Here is a 13127-nt window from a genome sequence, read left to right as displayed (position 1 = left end):
CTCAGTGTGTAGTGCAGTGTGTTGTAGACAGTGTGTAGTACAGTGTGTTGTACACAGTGTGTAGTACAGTATGTTGTACACAGTGTGTAGTACAGTGTGTAGTACAGTGTGTTGTACACAGTGTGTAGTACAGTATGTTGTACACAGTGTGTAGTACAGTGTGTTGTACACAGTGTGTAGTACAGTATGTTGTACACAGTGAGTAGTACAGTGTGTTGTACTCAGTGTGTAGTGCAGTGTGTAGTACAGTGTTTAATACAGTGTGTAGTACAGTGTGTTGTGCAGTGTGTTGTACTCAGTGTGTAGTACAGTGTTTAATACAGTGTGTAGTACAGTGTGTTGTACTCAGTGTGTAGTACAGTGTTTAATACAGTGTGTAGTACAGTGTGTTGTAGACAGTGTGTAGTACAGTATGTTGTACACAGTGTGTAGTACAGTGTTTAGTACAGTGTGTTGTACTCAGTGTGTAGTGCAGTGTGTAGTGCAGTGTGTAATACAGTGTGTAGTACAGTGTGTTGTACTCAGTGTGTAGTACAGTGTTTAATACAGTGTGTAGTACAGTGTGTTGTACACAGTGTGTAGTACAGTATGTTGTACACAGTGTGTAGTACAGTGTTTAGTACAGTGTGTTGTACTCAGTGTGTAGTGCAGTGTGTAGTACAGTGTTTAATACAGTGTGTAGTACAGTGTGTTGTACACAGTGTGTAGTACAGTATGTTGTACACAGTGTGTAGTACAGTGTTTAGTACAGTGTGTTGTACTCAGTGTGTAGTGCAGTGTGTAGTACAGTGTTTAATACAGTGTGTAGTACAGTGTGTTGTACTCAGTGTGTAGTACAGTGTTTAATACAGTGTGTAGTACAGTGTGTTGTACTCAGTGTGTAGTACAGTGTTTAATACAGTGTGTAGTACAGTGTGTTGTACTCAGTGTGTAGTACAGTGTTTAATACAGTGTGTAGTACAGTGTGTAGTACTCAGCGTTGTTGTTGTCGTCGGCAGTTGTCCGTCCAGACAGGACTTCCCGCTCATCGAGACTGAAGACAAAGCTTTACAGCGCAGACTCAGAGGTAACCACCCTCCTTTACATGCACCTCTTCTTACACCTCATCCCTTTGTTCTCTTCCTCTTACTTTAACTCCTCCTCCTCCCTTTCCCTGTCTACACCTCCTTTTACTGCTCCTGTTTCTGTCATCAAAGGGTATTTAAAAAAATAATCTGGTCCATGAGAAGGAGGGACAGCAGGAGCGCTCCTGGTACCCCTCAAACCACCCGTACTTACACTCAGACCAGAAACCATGTGTATAAATGATCCAGGTCCAAGTCCTTAAATATAAAAGGCTTTTAAGTGATAAGCTAGAAACATTTCAAATAGACCAACATGTGTGGCCTAGTGGGTGAAAAAAAGGTGCAAGCCGATATGCATTGGTTTATTTAAGTTTTCCTCCACTTTTCCATGTCAGCCTAATTCAACGTTTCACCACCTCTCTACCCCCTCCTGCTCCTCCAGCTGACATCCAGCAGAAGGACAGGGAGGTGCTGGAGCTCCTGCAGGAGCGGGTCACTCTGTTTTCCGACCTGGTGGAGGCAACAGGAAGAGGCACAACAGATGAAGAAGATGGTTTGGACCTCAGCACCTCCTCCTCAAGGACTTCCTCCTCCTCCTGCAGGAACCTGTTCAGAGCCGACACTCCTCATGCTCCTCAGGCTGAGCCGCTCCTCAGCGCCTCCATCGCTGAAGGTCAGTGTTTGTTTTCCCTGTCTTGTGAAATAAACCTCAGGATGGCACTGAACCAAATCTCTGTGTATCTTGATGATTTCAGTGGACAGACTGACTGAGCTGCTGCTCGACTCCAACATCCAGAAATCCACTGTAACCAACGGCAACCAGGAGCTGAGCAGTGAGTCACCTTTACCTGACAGGTGTAATAAGTAGACAGGTGTGATAAGTAGACAGGTGTGATAAGTAGACAGGTGTGATAAGTAGACAGGTGTGATAAGTAGACAGGTGTAATAAGTAGACAGGTGTGATCAGCAGACAGGTGTGATCAGCAGACAGGTGTGATCAGCAGACAGGTATCTGTGCTGTGTAGAATAATGCTGCCCTCTAGTGTTTGACAGATGATCAGGTGTTTAAACGTTCACCTGTCGATCTTCATGTGTCTTTCTTCCTCTCAGATGGTGACTCTGGTTCTCTGAACGGTTCTGTCGGCTCAAAGAGCTCCTCACAGGTAAGTCTTCACCTGTAACTTTATTTAAAAACACAGCAGGTCAAACTGTCAGCTTTGTCGTCAAAGATGAAAAATAAAATGTCAACAAACGGGACGATCCTTTTGTAATTGATAATAATCAATGATGTGTTCATGCTTTACTCACGGTGTCTGGACTTTGGGGTTTCCATGGAAACAGGTGTTACAGGTAGTAAACTGATGGATTTGGTGGGTTTGGTTTTCTTTTAGGACAGAAACGGAAACCAGCTGCAGGAGGGAACGCTCGGCCAGGTAACCATCTAACCTGTGTTCCAGAAGTCTCACCTGCCTGTTCCCTCAAACTGTCATATGATGTCATGTCCGTCCAATCAGAGCTTAGGTTACTCATTATCACTTGTCCTCTCCGTAGGGGATCTGTCAGCGATTGATCAGTCTGAGCACACACCTGCACGCTCTGCAGGTACCTTATCATATTATTAGCATATTACCTGTGAACTGAAGTACAACATCTCACCTAGATACTTATAAACTCCGCCCCTAGGCTGCTGTGATTCGTCAGGACTCGATCCTGGAGCTGTCAGTCACAACAGGTGCCTCTTTCTCTACCTCTGGCCCTGCCCCGCCACGACTCAGTCGATCCATGTCCCGGGACGCAGGTATGGACTCCAGCGGGGAGGCGGAGCTGCTGCGGCGACAGGTGGGGCTGCTGCAGGAGGAAGTGACACGACTGCGTCTGAGGAGGGACGAGCCTGCTGGAGAGGGGGTGGGGTCAGGCAGCAGGAACAAAAGCAATGGAGAGATCAGTGATGGCATCAAGAAAGAACAGGTGAGTTAGGAGTTCACCTTAAACAGGATGAACTTACCCATGATCAACTCTAACTAAAGAGTCTGTGTCAGCAGGTGAGCAGGAGGCGTGGCAGCAGGGAACAGGAGCCCTGCCCCCTAGCCCCATTGGCCGTTCAGGATCCTGTCGACCAATTAGACGGTGTACAGGAAGAACATGAGGAGGAGGGATTGGAGATGATGAGGATCTCTCCTCGCTCTGACAGCCCCAGAGGTCAGAACAACTCGCTAATAGTTTTTATCCTTAAAGTCATTTGGATTTTTCTGTCATTTTTGTCATCTCCATGGTAACCTGTGATCTGCCCATTCAGACCTGCAGGACATCCCAGAGGAGAGCGAGTGTGGAGCTGATCCCACCTAACATGACACCTCTGCCAGTGATGTCACCGTGATGTCATGGAGATGTCACAGACAAACAGGGACAGAAGACTGATTAGACTGTCAGACTTTTATTGTGAAAGTTTGAGCTGGATATTATGTAATTTCCTGATATCTGACGTGCTGTCATCATTTGTTCCTGAAGGGATTTTAAATCTGACCTGTTTACGTCATAACATCAGCTGGAAAGTTTAAGGGGGGGGGGTCTGAGTGATTAAGCTACATTGATAGTCATCACACTACATTTCATTTTATAAAACAGTTTATATATGACATGATTATGACATCATTTTAAACTGTGGTAAACGAGGGGGGGGGGGGGGGTGAATGGACAGAAAGCATCCCTGCTGTCTGTTAGCATGTTAGCATGTATCTGTATAGAATCTGAACGTATTGTGACTTCCTGGTTGGTTTTAACCAATCAGCTGGTTTGAGGATGTTTTTATAGAAACGTTAACTCTGATGATATTTTAACCAAAACACTTTAATCTGCAGAGCAGAACTGTAATGTGATGATGGACAGCAGCAGCTGTTACAGACTATGAAGTAAAAATAAAAGTTAAATAAACGAATTTCAGAATAAAACGTGAGGATCAGCTCAGCTCTTTAAACTGAAGGAACCAACGTTTCCATGGAAACCGCCTCAACGATCACTGACTCTTATCTGATGCTGGATGAAATGAACTCTTTTACCATCACCTGCACTAAAAACCTGTCAACACAAAGATTCTCTGTTAGGACAGATGCTCGCTTTGTGATGTTTTCATGTTTGACAGATGTCCAAAGTTCAGACTGAAACCAGAGTCAAAGTAAAATCTGAAGAACTTCTAAAGTACTTTTTACTCTGAACCTTTAAAACATTTGACTGAAGTTAATTTGTGTAAAAATATTGATGATAAATCTGTAAATGTTTGTTGTCGTTGTGTCGTGTGCTCTTGATTATTCTAATCAGCTGGACAGCGTGCTGTAGGTTTTTATTTCTGTACTTCATCGCTCTGATTATAACTTTATTATACATTATTATTTTATGAAGTAAAAATTGAAATAATAATAAAACAGTCGCAGTGAGTATTTTGTCCTTTTTTCATCCTCTAAGTGCTTGACTTGATGTAATCTTTTATAAAAGTCTTGACTTCAGATGAAGCCGTTTAAACTCTGCGCTGACCTACTTTTAATCTGGTAGAGTCCTGGTACTTCGTCACTTCCGTTGGAGGGAACTTAACCCGGAAGTGGGTGTCGTCCTATTAGGGAGTTGTCTGAATAGATCCGAGTAGCAGGACCGGGACAGACCGGAGCAGAGAGGAACATCAAAGGTTCACCGAGCCGCCGTCTGCCCGCGACTTTTATTCAACGTTACCGATAAAAAACTTTATTCAGGTTAAACCCCGGAAGTTAGCTCAGTTAGCTGTTAACGGCTAGTTAGCCTACCTGCTCAAAAGGGAAGTGACGGTGCAGGTGAAGTCGGGCTCGAGCCGCAGGTTTGCTTTCATCTCTGTACTCAGACAGGTGAGAATAATCCCCAGGTACACCTCACCTGGTGTCTGTCAGCTATGAGCTGAGTGAGCATGCTAACAGGAGACGGGGCGGTGTCCGCTGTTAGCATCGGGGGCTAACGTGCTAACCCTGTTTAATAATGTTAATAATGTTTATAATGTTTAATAATGTTTATAATGTTCTTCATGATTCAAACCATGATGTGTCTTTTCTTCCAGAGGAGAGGACGCTACTTTATCAGAGTTACTTAAATTAAACTATCACATTAATAAATAAAAATCATCATTTAATGATTTAAAAACATAAAACTCAGCTGTTGAGTTTTATGTTTTTATATAAATTAATTCATCATTAGATGTTTAATAATCAACAAATACACCGTTAATTCAACAGAACCTCTAAAACCAACACATCGGTGTCACTTCCTGTCTGCTGTCAGCTGATTGGCTCCTGCAGAGTGCTGCTTCCTTTTCCTACTTGGTCTGATTCATTCTTTGAGGAAGTGGCACTGCCTCGTGTTATTGACCCTCCGGCTCAGAGGGGGGCGCTAATGAGCCCTCTGGCCATGAGAACAATTTAACAACGTAACAGAAGTCACCTGAACACATCGTTCAGTTACACTAGCTCGCACCATGAATGTGTCACATGACCCGAAGTTAAATATGTTGCTAATGACCAAAGGTCGGGTTAGTATGAAGCGTGTACCTGTACGCTCACCAGCTGTTTGTCTGTTAGCAGAAGAAGATGAGTGGAGGACTGAACAGCATCGATGCTGTGAAGAAGAAGATCAAAGTCCTGCAGGAGCAGGTGGAGGATGCGGAGGAGAGGGCGGAGAAACTGCAGTTGGAGGTGGAGAAGGAGAAGAGGAGCAGAGAGGAGGTACACACACCTGTAGAGAGAGGAGGTACACACACCTGTAGAGAGAGGAGGTACACACCTGTAGAGAGAGGAGGTACACACACCTGTAGAGAGAAGGTACACACACCTGTAGAGAGAGGAGGTACACACACCTGTAGAGAGGAGGTACACACACCTGTAGAGAGAGGAGGTACACACACCTGTAGAGAGAGGAGGTACACACACCTGTAGAGAGAGGAGGTACACACACCTGTAGAGAGGAGGTACACACACCTGTAGAGAGAGGAAGTACACACACCTGTAGAGAGGAGGTACACACACCTGTAGAGAGGAGGTACACACACCTGTAGAGAGAGGAGGTACACACACCTGTAGAGAGAGGAGGTACACACACCTGTAGAGAGAGGAGGTACACACACCTGTAGAGAGGAGGTACACACACCTGTAGAGAGAGGAAGTACACACACCTGTAGAGAGAGGAGGTACACACACCTGTAGAGAGGAGGTACACACACCTGTAGAGAGAGGAGGTACACACACCTGTAGAGAGAGGAGGTACACACACCTGTAGAGAGAGGAGGTACACACACCTGTAGAGAGAGGAGGTACACACACCTGTAGAGAGGAGGTACACACACCTGTAGAGAGAGGAAGTACACACACCTGTAGAGAGAGGAGGTACACATACCTGTAGAGAGAGGAGGTACACACACCTGTACATTGATTCTCTGTATGTTGCAGGCGGAGGCGGAGGTGACGGCTCTGGGTCGTCGTCTGCAGCTCAGCGAGGAGAACGTGGACCGAGCCCAGGAGCGCCTGACCACCGCCCTGCACAAACTGGACGAGGTGGAGAAGTCTGCAGACGAGAGCGAAAGGTAAGACTCACCTGAGACAGACAACGATCTCTGCTAGTATGATCCTGTCTCACGTGTGTGTGTCTGTCTCAGGGGGATGAAGGTGATAGAGAACAGGGCTCTGAAGGATGAGGAGAAGATGGAGCAACTTGAGGTTCACCTGAGAGAAGCCAAACTGATCGCAGAGGAGGCGGACCGCAAGTATGAGGAGGTAATACACTACACACAGTACACTACACTAGTGGTGGGCGATATAACGATCGTGAAGGATTTTAACGTGCTGACGATCTGCCAAAGCAGGGAGATCGTAGAACCGGGTTAATGTGTTTATTCTATCATGCTGCAGTTTATGCTCCGAGTTTTGAAAACAAAAACGGAACTTAAAAGTAAAGTCCGCAAAAACCACTCCATCCCAGTTATATGCAACTGTTCTGATATGTTTCCAAACCGACACGCTGTGAGCAACAGTTAACTTATCTGTATAGTTTGCACAGTTAAGTTTACATCTCGGATAGCGACACAAGAAACCGTTTAACGAGCCGGAGAGACGTTCACAGTCTGCAGAGAGTCAGACAGAGAGGAGCTCAGACAGACAGTGAGGGGAGATATAACCCCGGTGTTTAAAAGTTACTATCAAGCTTCTCCACCCGAAGCTCACCTGTTGTGATAACTGAACCTATAGGGATTACACTAAACGACGTTACAAAGCAGCAGGCAGGTGAGAGTGAGTAACCATGGTGACTGTCTGTCTGTCAATCAACAATGTCCCACCCCCTCTATGAATTAAACTCTTCTGTCAGTAAAACTTACTTTGATCATGTGTCACAGAATGAACACATTCTGTATTATGTTTGATTATATATAAACTAAACTAAAGTTAGTCCAATGATGTCATAAAAAAAAAACAAAGACTGCAGAGCATGTATGAAGCTCCAGCTGTAGGAACTCTGCAGGGCTAAATAGAACAGAAACACAAGAACTTGAAGTCTACATGTTTTCAAATGAATGCATCACTGCGTGAAAATGTTCCTGATGAACATAAAAAGAGGACACATAACTAAATCATCATTTCAAAGTGGTGAGGAAAACCTTCAAATTGTGCATAAATATTGATCAAATTGAGGGAAAGACATTTCTGTTGCTAAAGATGTTCTGGGTGAGACCTCCAGACCTCCTACAAAGATGTTTTTCAAATAGATTAAACTTGTCTGCACAGTTTTTGTGCATTTAAAAACATTATACAGGGAAATAAGTTTGGTTGAACTGGTCAGTAACTTACAAATTTGTCTAAAGATCACTATGAAGAAAATCGTGATAAAATCGTGATCAGGATTTTGCAAAAAAAAAATCGTGATATGATATGTTTCCCATATCGCCCACCTCTACACTACAGACAGTACAGTGAAAACTGAAATTATACTCGGTGTGTTGTCATAAAGCAGTTATAAATAATAATTAAATGTTAAATATTGATTTTTTTTATAAATAATGATTAAATGTTGATTTTTTTTAAATAAATAATGATACAATGTTAAATGTTGATTTTTTTTTTAATAAAAAATAATTAAATGTTAAATATTGATTTGTTTAAATAATGATTAAATCTTGATTTTTTAATAATAATTGATTGTTAAATCTTGATTTCTTTTTATAAATAATGATTATATATTGATTTTTTTTATAAAAAAATGATTAAATGTTTAATATATTTTTATAAATAATGATTAAATGTTAAATATTGATTTTTTTTATAAATAATGATTAAATGTTAAATTTATATTTTTTATAAATAATGATTAAATGTTAAATATTGATTTTTCTTCATAAATAATGATTAAATGTTAAATTTATATTTTTTATACAGAATGATTAAATGTTAAATGTTTATTTTTTATTTTTATAAATAATGATTAAATGTTAAATATTGATTTTTTTTATAAATAATGATTAAATGTTAAATATTGATTTTTTTATTTTTTTTTTATAAATAATGAAACATATTTCTTGATGCTCACAGACTCTGGTCTCTCGTCTGTCTTCATCATCAGGACAAACTACCGCCACTAACGTTAACCATCTTTGACTCTTTATTTAAACTGATCATAGATTTCAGTCTTAACGCTCCAAATATGAACTTTATCCACTTTCTTCATGCTGTTGCTCCTCTCGTCCGTCTGAGAGCAGTCGAGTCAAACATCTCTCTGCTCATAAAAATCGTTGAACCGCAATGCATGATGGGATATATTACTTGGCTAGTGACCATTGGTTGTACACTACTTTTCACAATGCATTGTGGGATACATTGAGTGGACTTTAGGGTATGATCACACTCACAGCACTACAAAATGGTGTGTTCACTACATCGTGGATGTTTGATGACATCATCGTGGATGTTTGATGACATCGTGGATGTTTGATGACATCATCGTGGATGTTTGATGACATAGTGGATGTTTGATGACATAGTGGATGTTTGATGACATCGTCGATGTTTGATGACATCGTGGATGTTTGATGACATCATGGATGTTTGATGACATCATGGATGTGTGGCTGATGGCTGAGCTCTCTGAGCTCTTCATTTTAATCTGATGGTTGTGTTTGTCCCAGGTGGCTCGTAAACTGGCGATGTTGGAGGTAGATCTGGAACGAGCTGAAAAGAGAGCTGAGAACGCAGAGAGGTTCACACACACACACACACACACCTGTGCATGTCTGCTTCTTACAGCATGAGCTGCTTAGCCAGACAGGTAGAGAGACAGATGGGCAGTAGAGAGACAGACAGATGGGCAGTAGAGAGACAGACAGATGGGCAGTAGAGAGACAGACAGATGGGCAGTAGAGAGACAGATGGGCAGAGAGACAGACAGGTAGAGAGACAGATGGGCAGTAGAGAGAGAGATGGGCAGAGACAGACAGGTAGAGAGACAGACAGACGTTGATACCTGTCTGGGCTGTAGCTTCATTCAGTGAATACACACAGGAGGGTGACGAAGAGGTCGGGGGTCGGGGGGGTAAAAGATCTTCATATGAAGTGTTAAAATACTTTCAGTACCAGAGAACATTTTAATGTGAGCGGCCGCCACAGTCGAGGTAATTAATGGGAAACATTGGATGTCATACTGATGACCTCATCGTGATGTCACACTTTGATGACCTCATCGTTATGTCACACTCCTTCACTTACAGAGCTAATCCTTCTGCATCCATCTTTCTCTTCCTGTCTGTTTCCATGGAAACATGTTGCTGCTGCTGCACGTCCTGCTTCCTGTCTGTCTGTCTGTCCACCTGTCTGTCCATCTGTCTGTCTGTCCACCTGTCTGTCTGTCCACCTGTCTAACAGTAAGGTTCGAAGGTTGGAGGAGCAGTTGAGAAGTTTCGACCAATCACTGAAGAGCCTGCAGGCATCTGAGGACAAGGTACTGAGGGTCACCTGACCTCCAACCTCTTGTCAACCAATCAGAGCTCCTCCTGCCTCACCTGACCTCTGACCTTCTGCTTCAGCTCCTCCTCCTGCTGCACTCTGCATGGCTTTCCCTGCTGCCGACACTAACCTTCAAAAAAACTAAAACAAACTAGCTCAGTAGGGACTCGGGTTGGGAACCAGAGGGTCGCGGGTTCAAGTCCTGGACCAAAGTATGTTAGCTGGAGAGGTAGCAGCACCTCTCTGCCCTCTCTCACTGAATTCATGTCCACAGATCCTGAGTCTCTAAATATACGTTTAACATGATTATACAATATGTACAACTACACAAAGTACACACCTGTCTGACTGACACACCATGACTCAGCACACCTGTCTGTCTGATACACCATGACTCAGCACACCTGTCTGTCTGATACACCATGACTCAGCACACCTGTCTGTCTGACACACCATGACTCAGCACACCTGTCTGATACACCATGACTCAGTACACCTGTCTGACTGACACACCATGACTCGGTACACCTGTCTGTCTGACACACCATGACTCGGTACACCTGTCTGTCTGATACACCGTGACTCAGCACACCTGTCTGACTGACACACCATGACTCGGCACACCTGTCTGACTGACACACCATGACTCGGCACACCTGTCTGACTGACACACCGTGACTCAGCACACCTGTCTGACTGACACACCATGACTCGGCACACCTGTCTTGACACACCATGACTCAGCACACCTGTCTGACACACCATGACTCAGCACACCTGTCTGACACACCATGACTCAGCACACCTGTCTGACACAACATGACTCAGCACACCTGTCTGACTGACACACCATGACTCAGTACACCTGTCTGACACACCATGACTCAGCACACCCGTCTGTCTGACACAACATGACTCAGCACACCCGTCTGTCTGACACACCATGACTCAGTACACCCGTCTGACTGACACACCATGACTCAGTACACCCGTCTGACTGACACACCATGACTCAGCACACCTGTCTGTCTGACACACCATGACTCAGTACACCCGTCTGACTGACACACCATGACTCAGTACACCCGTCTGACTGACACACCATGACTCAGCACACCTGTCTGTCTGACACACCATGACTCAGCACACCTGTCTTGACAACCTGTGCCTTTGTCTGTGCAGCAAGAGTCGAGCGGTGGAGGAGGAGCTGAAAATTGTCTTCACTAGTTCAAAGTCAATGGAGGCCCAGGCAGAGAAGGTAGGAGGAGGACTTAATGTTTTCACCTGTAGGTCAGGGAGGAAAAACCACACCTGAAGCAGGTGCTATCATCAGTCAGGTGACTGACGCTTAGGGCCTTTTTCAAACCAACCCCCTTTGATCCTCAGATTCACATTTAAAGTTGTTAACGTCTGGATGATGATATTAAATATCTATATTAGTTGGAGCAGTGTTTGGAGGCACAGAACTTACAGGTTGCCTTCTCCATGACGAACCCCCCCCCCCCCCATTGGTTTGGGACGGCCTTAATATGGCCAGCCCTCCACGATCCAGACGGAGGGGTCGTGTGTAGGGAGAGGGTGTAGTGGTTTGAGAAAGACCCTTACAGAGATGTCCTGGTAGCTCATTGGCTGATGAGTACGCCTGTCTCTCTATCTCTCTAGTATTCGTTGGCGGAGGACAAATACGAAGAGGAGATCAAACATCTGAGACGCGGTCTGGAGGAGGTGAGATCATACTTTTATTTATGTTACTCTAACATCACTTCCTGTTTGTCACCTGTGAACTTCCTGTTCCAGGCGGAGTCCAGAGCAGAGAATGCGGAGCGTAACATGGCTAGACTGGAGAAAAAAAGAGACATCCTGGAAGGTGAGATCAGCAGGACAGTCCTGCCTTCTGATTGGACAGCAAGACTTGGTTGGTTGTCGGGTGGGACTATCTGATTGGGGGTGGGACTAGCTGACTGGGGGTGGGACTATCTGATTGGGGGTGGGACTAGCTGATTAAAGGTGAGACTAGCTGATTGGGGGCTGGACTAGCTAATTGGAGGTGGGACTAGCTGATTAAAGGCGGGGCTTATTTGTCCTAGAGTGACTGTTGTCAATCTTCTGTTTGCAGACGCTTTGGCTTCAGCCAAAAAAGCCAACGTGGAGCTGCAGACGACTTTGACTCAGACCATGGAGGACCTAAGCTCCTGCTGAACCTCACCCCCCCCGCATCCTGACTGCAGTCAGAGACTTTGTGGCCAAAACATTCCTCCCCTTGCTCCAGTTGACCCCCCCCAACATTACTGCTTCTTTATTTCCTCTTTCTTAATGATTCCTGCTCCTCTGGATTTGGAGTGTTTGATTAACCCCTCCCCCCTCTCCTCACCCACTAATAGTGCCATCCCCCTCCTCAGTATTAGATGGAGGAGGTGTGAGGAGGAGGTGCAGGATGTTTAACAGCGACTTACAGCCATTCCCTCGTTCATTAACGACTAACAATGAGTGTTTGAACGGTTTGTCTCCTAGCCAATCGTTTATTATTCCTGTTGCAGGGGGTGTGGTTTATAGTGGCCAATCATAGCAAGGCATTCCACTGCCACACATGGCAGACCACAGGCCAATCACAGCCCAGATACACCCCCCCCCCCCCCATTAATTAGCATCTAATGACTTTTGACATGATGCCATGAACAAATGAATTTAACAAAGTTTTTATTCTAAAGCCACACAGTGATGATGTCATCACTGTGATGTCATCACTGTGATGATGTCATAGCATATTGTAATAAATCTTGAGACAGAGCAGATTTTATAAAATAAAAGCACCATCACTGGTTTGTAGATCCATCATGACTCTGTGTTTTCTTTTCTTCAAGTTTCTGATCATCCTTACAGGTGTGTTGACACATTTATGATGTCATACCCCCAAGTCCCAACAAGTTTGACTACCTACTACTCATTTGTCCAGAAGGGGGCATTCCTGAGCTTTGAAGCTCTACAGAATAAACATAGTTTGAGAAGGGATGATCTTTACAGATACATGCAGGTAAGACATTACTTTAACCAAAACCTGAAGAAGGATTTG

At 44.1% G+C, this 13127-nt stretch overlaps 2 protein-coding genes and 1 long non-coding RNA gene across 9 annotated transcripts in view; 2 read left to right on the top strand and 1 right to left on the bottom strand.

The window, feature by feature from the left end:
• arhgef2 (rho/rac guanine nucleotide exchange factor (GEF) 2) overlaps positions 1-4496 on the top strand; it is a 17846-nt gene extending 13350 nt beyond the window's left edge. The window contains exons 14-22 of one of the 2 annotated variants that reach the window (XM_061049472.1): positions 999-1066; positions 1507-1737; positions 1820-1897; positions 2175-2227; positions 2456-2497; positions 2616-2666; positions 2748-3032; positions 3104-3263; positions 3361-4496. In XM_061049472.1, the coding sequence (XP_060905455.1) occupies positions 999-1066; positions 1507-1737; positions 1820-1897; positions 2175-2227; positions 2456-2497; positions 2616-2666; positions 2748-3032; positions 3104-3263; positions 3361-3410 (1018 nt within the window). In that variant the 3' untranslated portion in view covers positions 3411-4496. The remainder of the gene's footprint in view (positions 1-998; positions 1067-1506; positions 1738-1819; positions 1898-2174; positions 2228-2455; positions 2498-2615; positions 2667-2747; positions 3033-3103; positions 3264-3360) is intronic. The other variant, XM_061049473.1, reaches the window with a different exon arrangement.
• Positions 4497-4652: 156 nt separating this feature from the next.
• On the top strand, positions 4653-12889 carry LOC132983233 (tropomyosin alpha-4 chain-like). Of its 3 annotated transcripts, XM_061049476.1 has the most exons (9): positions 4654-4933; positions 5657-5800; positions 6521-6654; positions 6727-6844; positions 9244-9314; positions 11240-11315; positions 11720-11782; positions 11855-11924; positions 12174-12889. In XM_061049476.1, the coding sequence occupies exons 2-9, from the start codon at positions 5666-5668 to the stop codon at positions 12254-12256; spliced, it is 750 nt and encodes a 249-aa protein (XP_060905459.1). In that variant the 5' UTR covers positions 4654-4933; positions 5657-5665; the 3' UTR covers positions 12257-12889. The 3 variants fall into 3 exon arrangements, with proteins under 3 accessions (XP_060905458.1, XP_060905457.1, XP_060905459.1); XM_061049475.1 differs by having other exon boundaries at positions 4653-4933; positions 5660-5800; positions 11720-11924; XM_061049474.1 differs by having other exon boundaries at positions 4653-4933; positions 11720-11924.
• Positions 10374-11403, bottom strand: LOC132983234 (uncharacterized). Of its 4 annotated transcripts, none has more exons than XR_009674817.1 (5): positions 11175-11403; positions 11047-11082; positions 10807-10866; positions 10618-10689; positions 10374-10497 (listed from the first exon to the last, which is right to left on the bottom strand). It is a non-coding gene; the product is annotated as an uncharacterized LOC132983234 (long non-coding RNA). The 4 variants fall into 4 exon arrangements; XR_009674816.1 differs by having other exon boundaries at positions 10383-10529; positions 10807-10862; positions 10921-11082; positions 11143-11252; XR_009674814.1 differs by having other exon boundaries at positions 10384-10529.
• Positions 12890-13127: the final 238 nt, after the last annotated feature.

Source organism: Labrus mixtus, chromosome 11 (genome assembly GCF_963584025.1).
Source record: "Labrus mixtus chromosome 11, fLabMix1.1, whole genome shotgun sequence".
Taxonomy (NCBI): Eukaryota; Metazoa; Chordata; class Actinopteri; order Labriformes; family Labridae; genus Labrus; species Labrus mixtus.
Note: the sequence above shows the minus strand (reverse complement) of the source record. Positions and strands in the feature narration are given on the sequence as shown.

Bases quoted from the DNA above. Each gene is read 5' to 3' on its own strand.
- LOC132983233 (XM_061049475.1), top strand. From the start codon at position 5,666: ATGAGTGGAGGACTGAACAGCATCGATGCTGTGAAGAAGAAGATCAAA. The intron at 11,316-11,719 runs GTAGGAGGAGGA...CTATCTCTCTAG, and splicing joins TGGAGGCCCAGGCAGAGAAG to TATTCGTTGGCGGAGGACAA. The intron at 11,925-12,173 runs GTGAGATCAGCA...TTCTGTTTGCAG, and splicing joins AAAAAGAGACATCCTGGAAG to ACGCTTTGGCTTCAGCCAAA.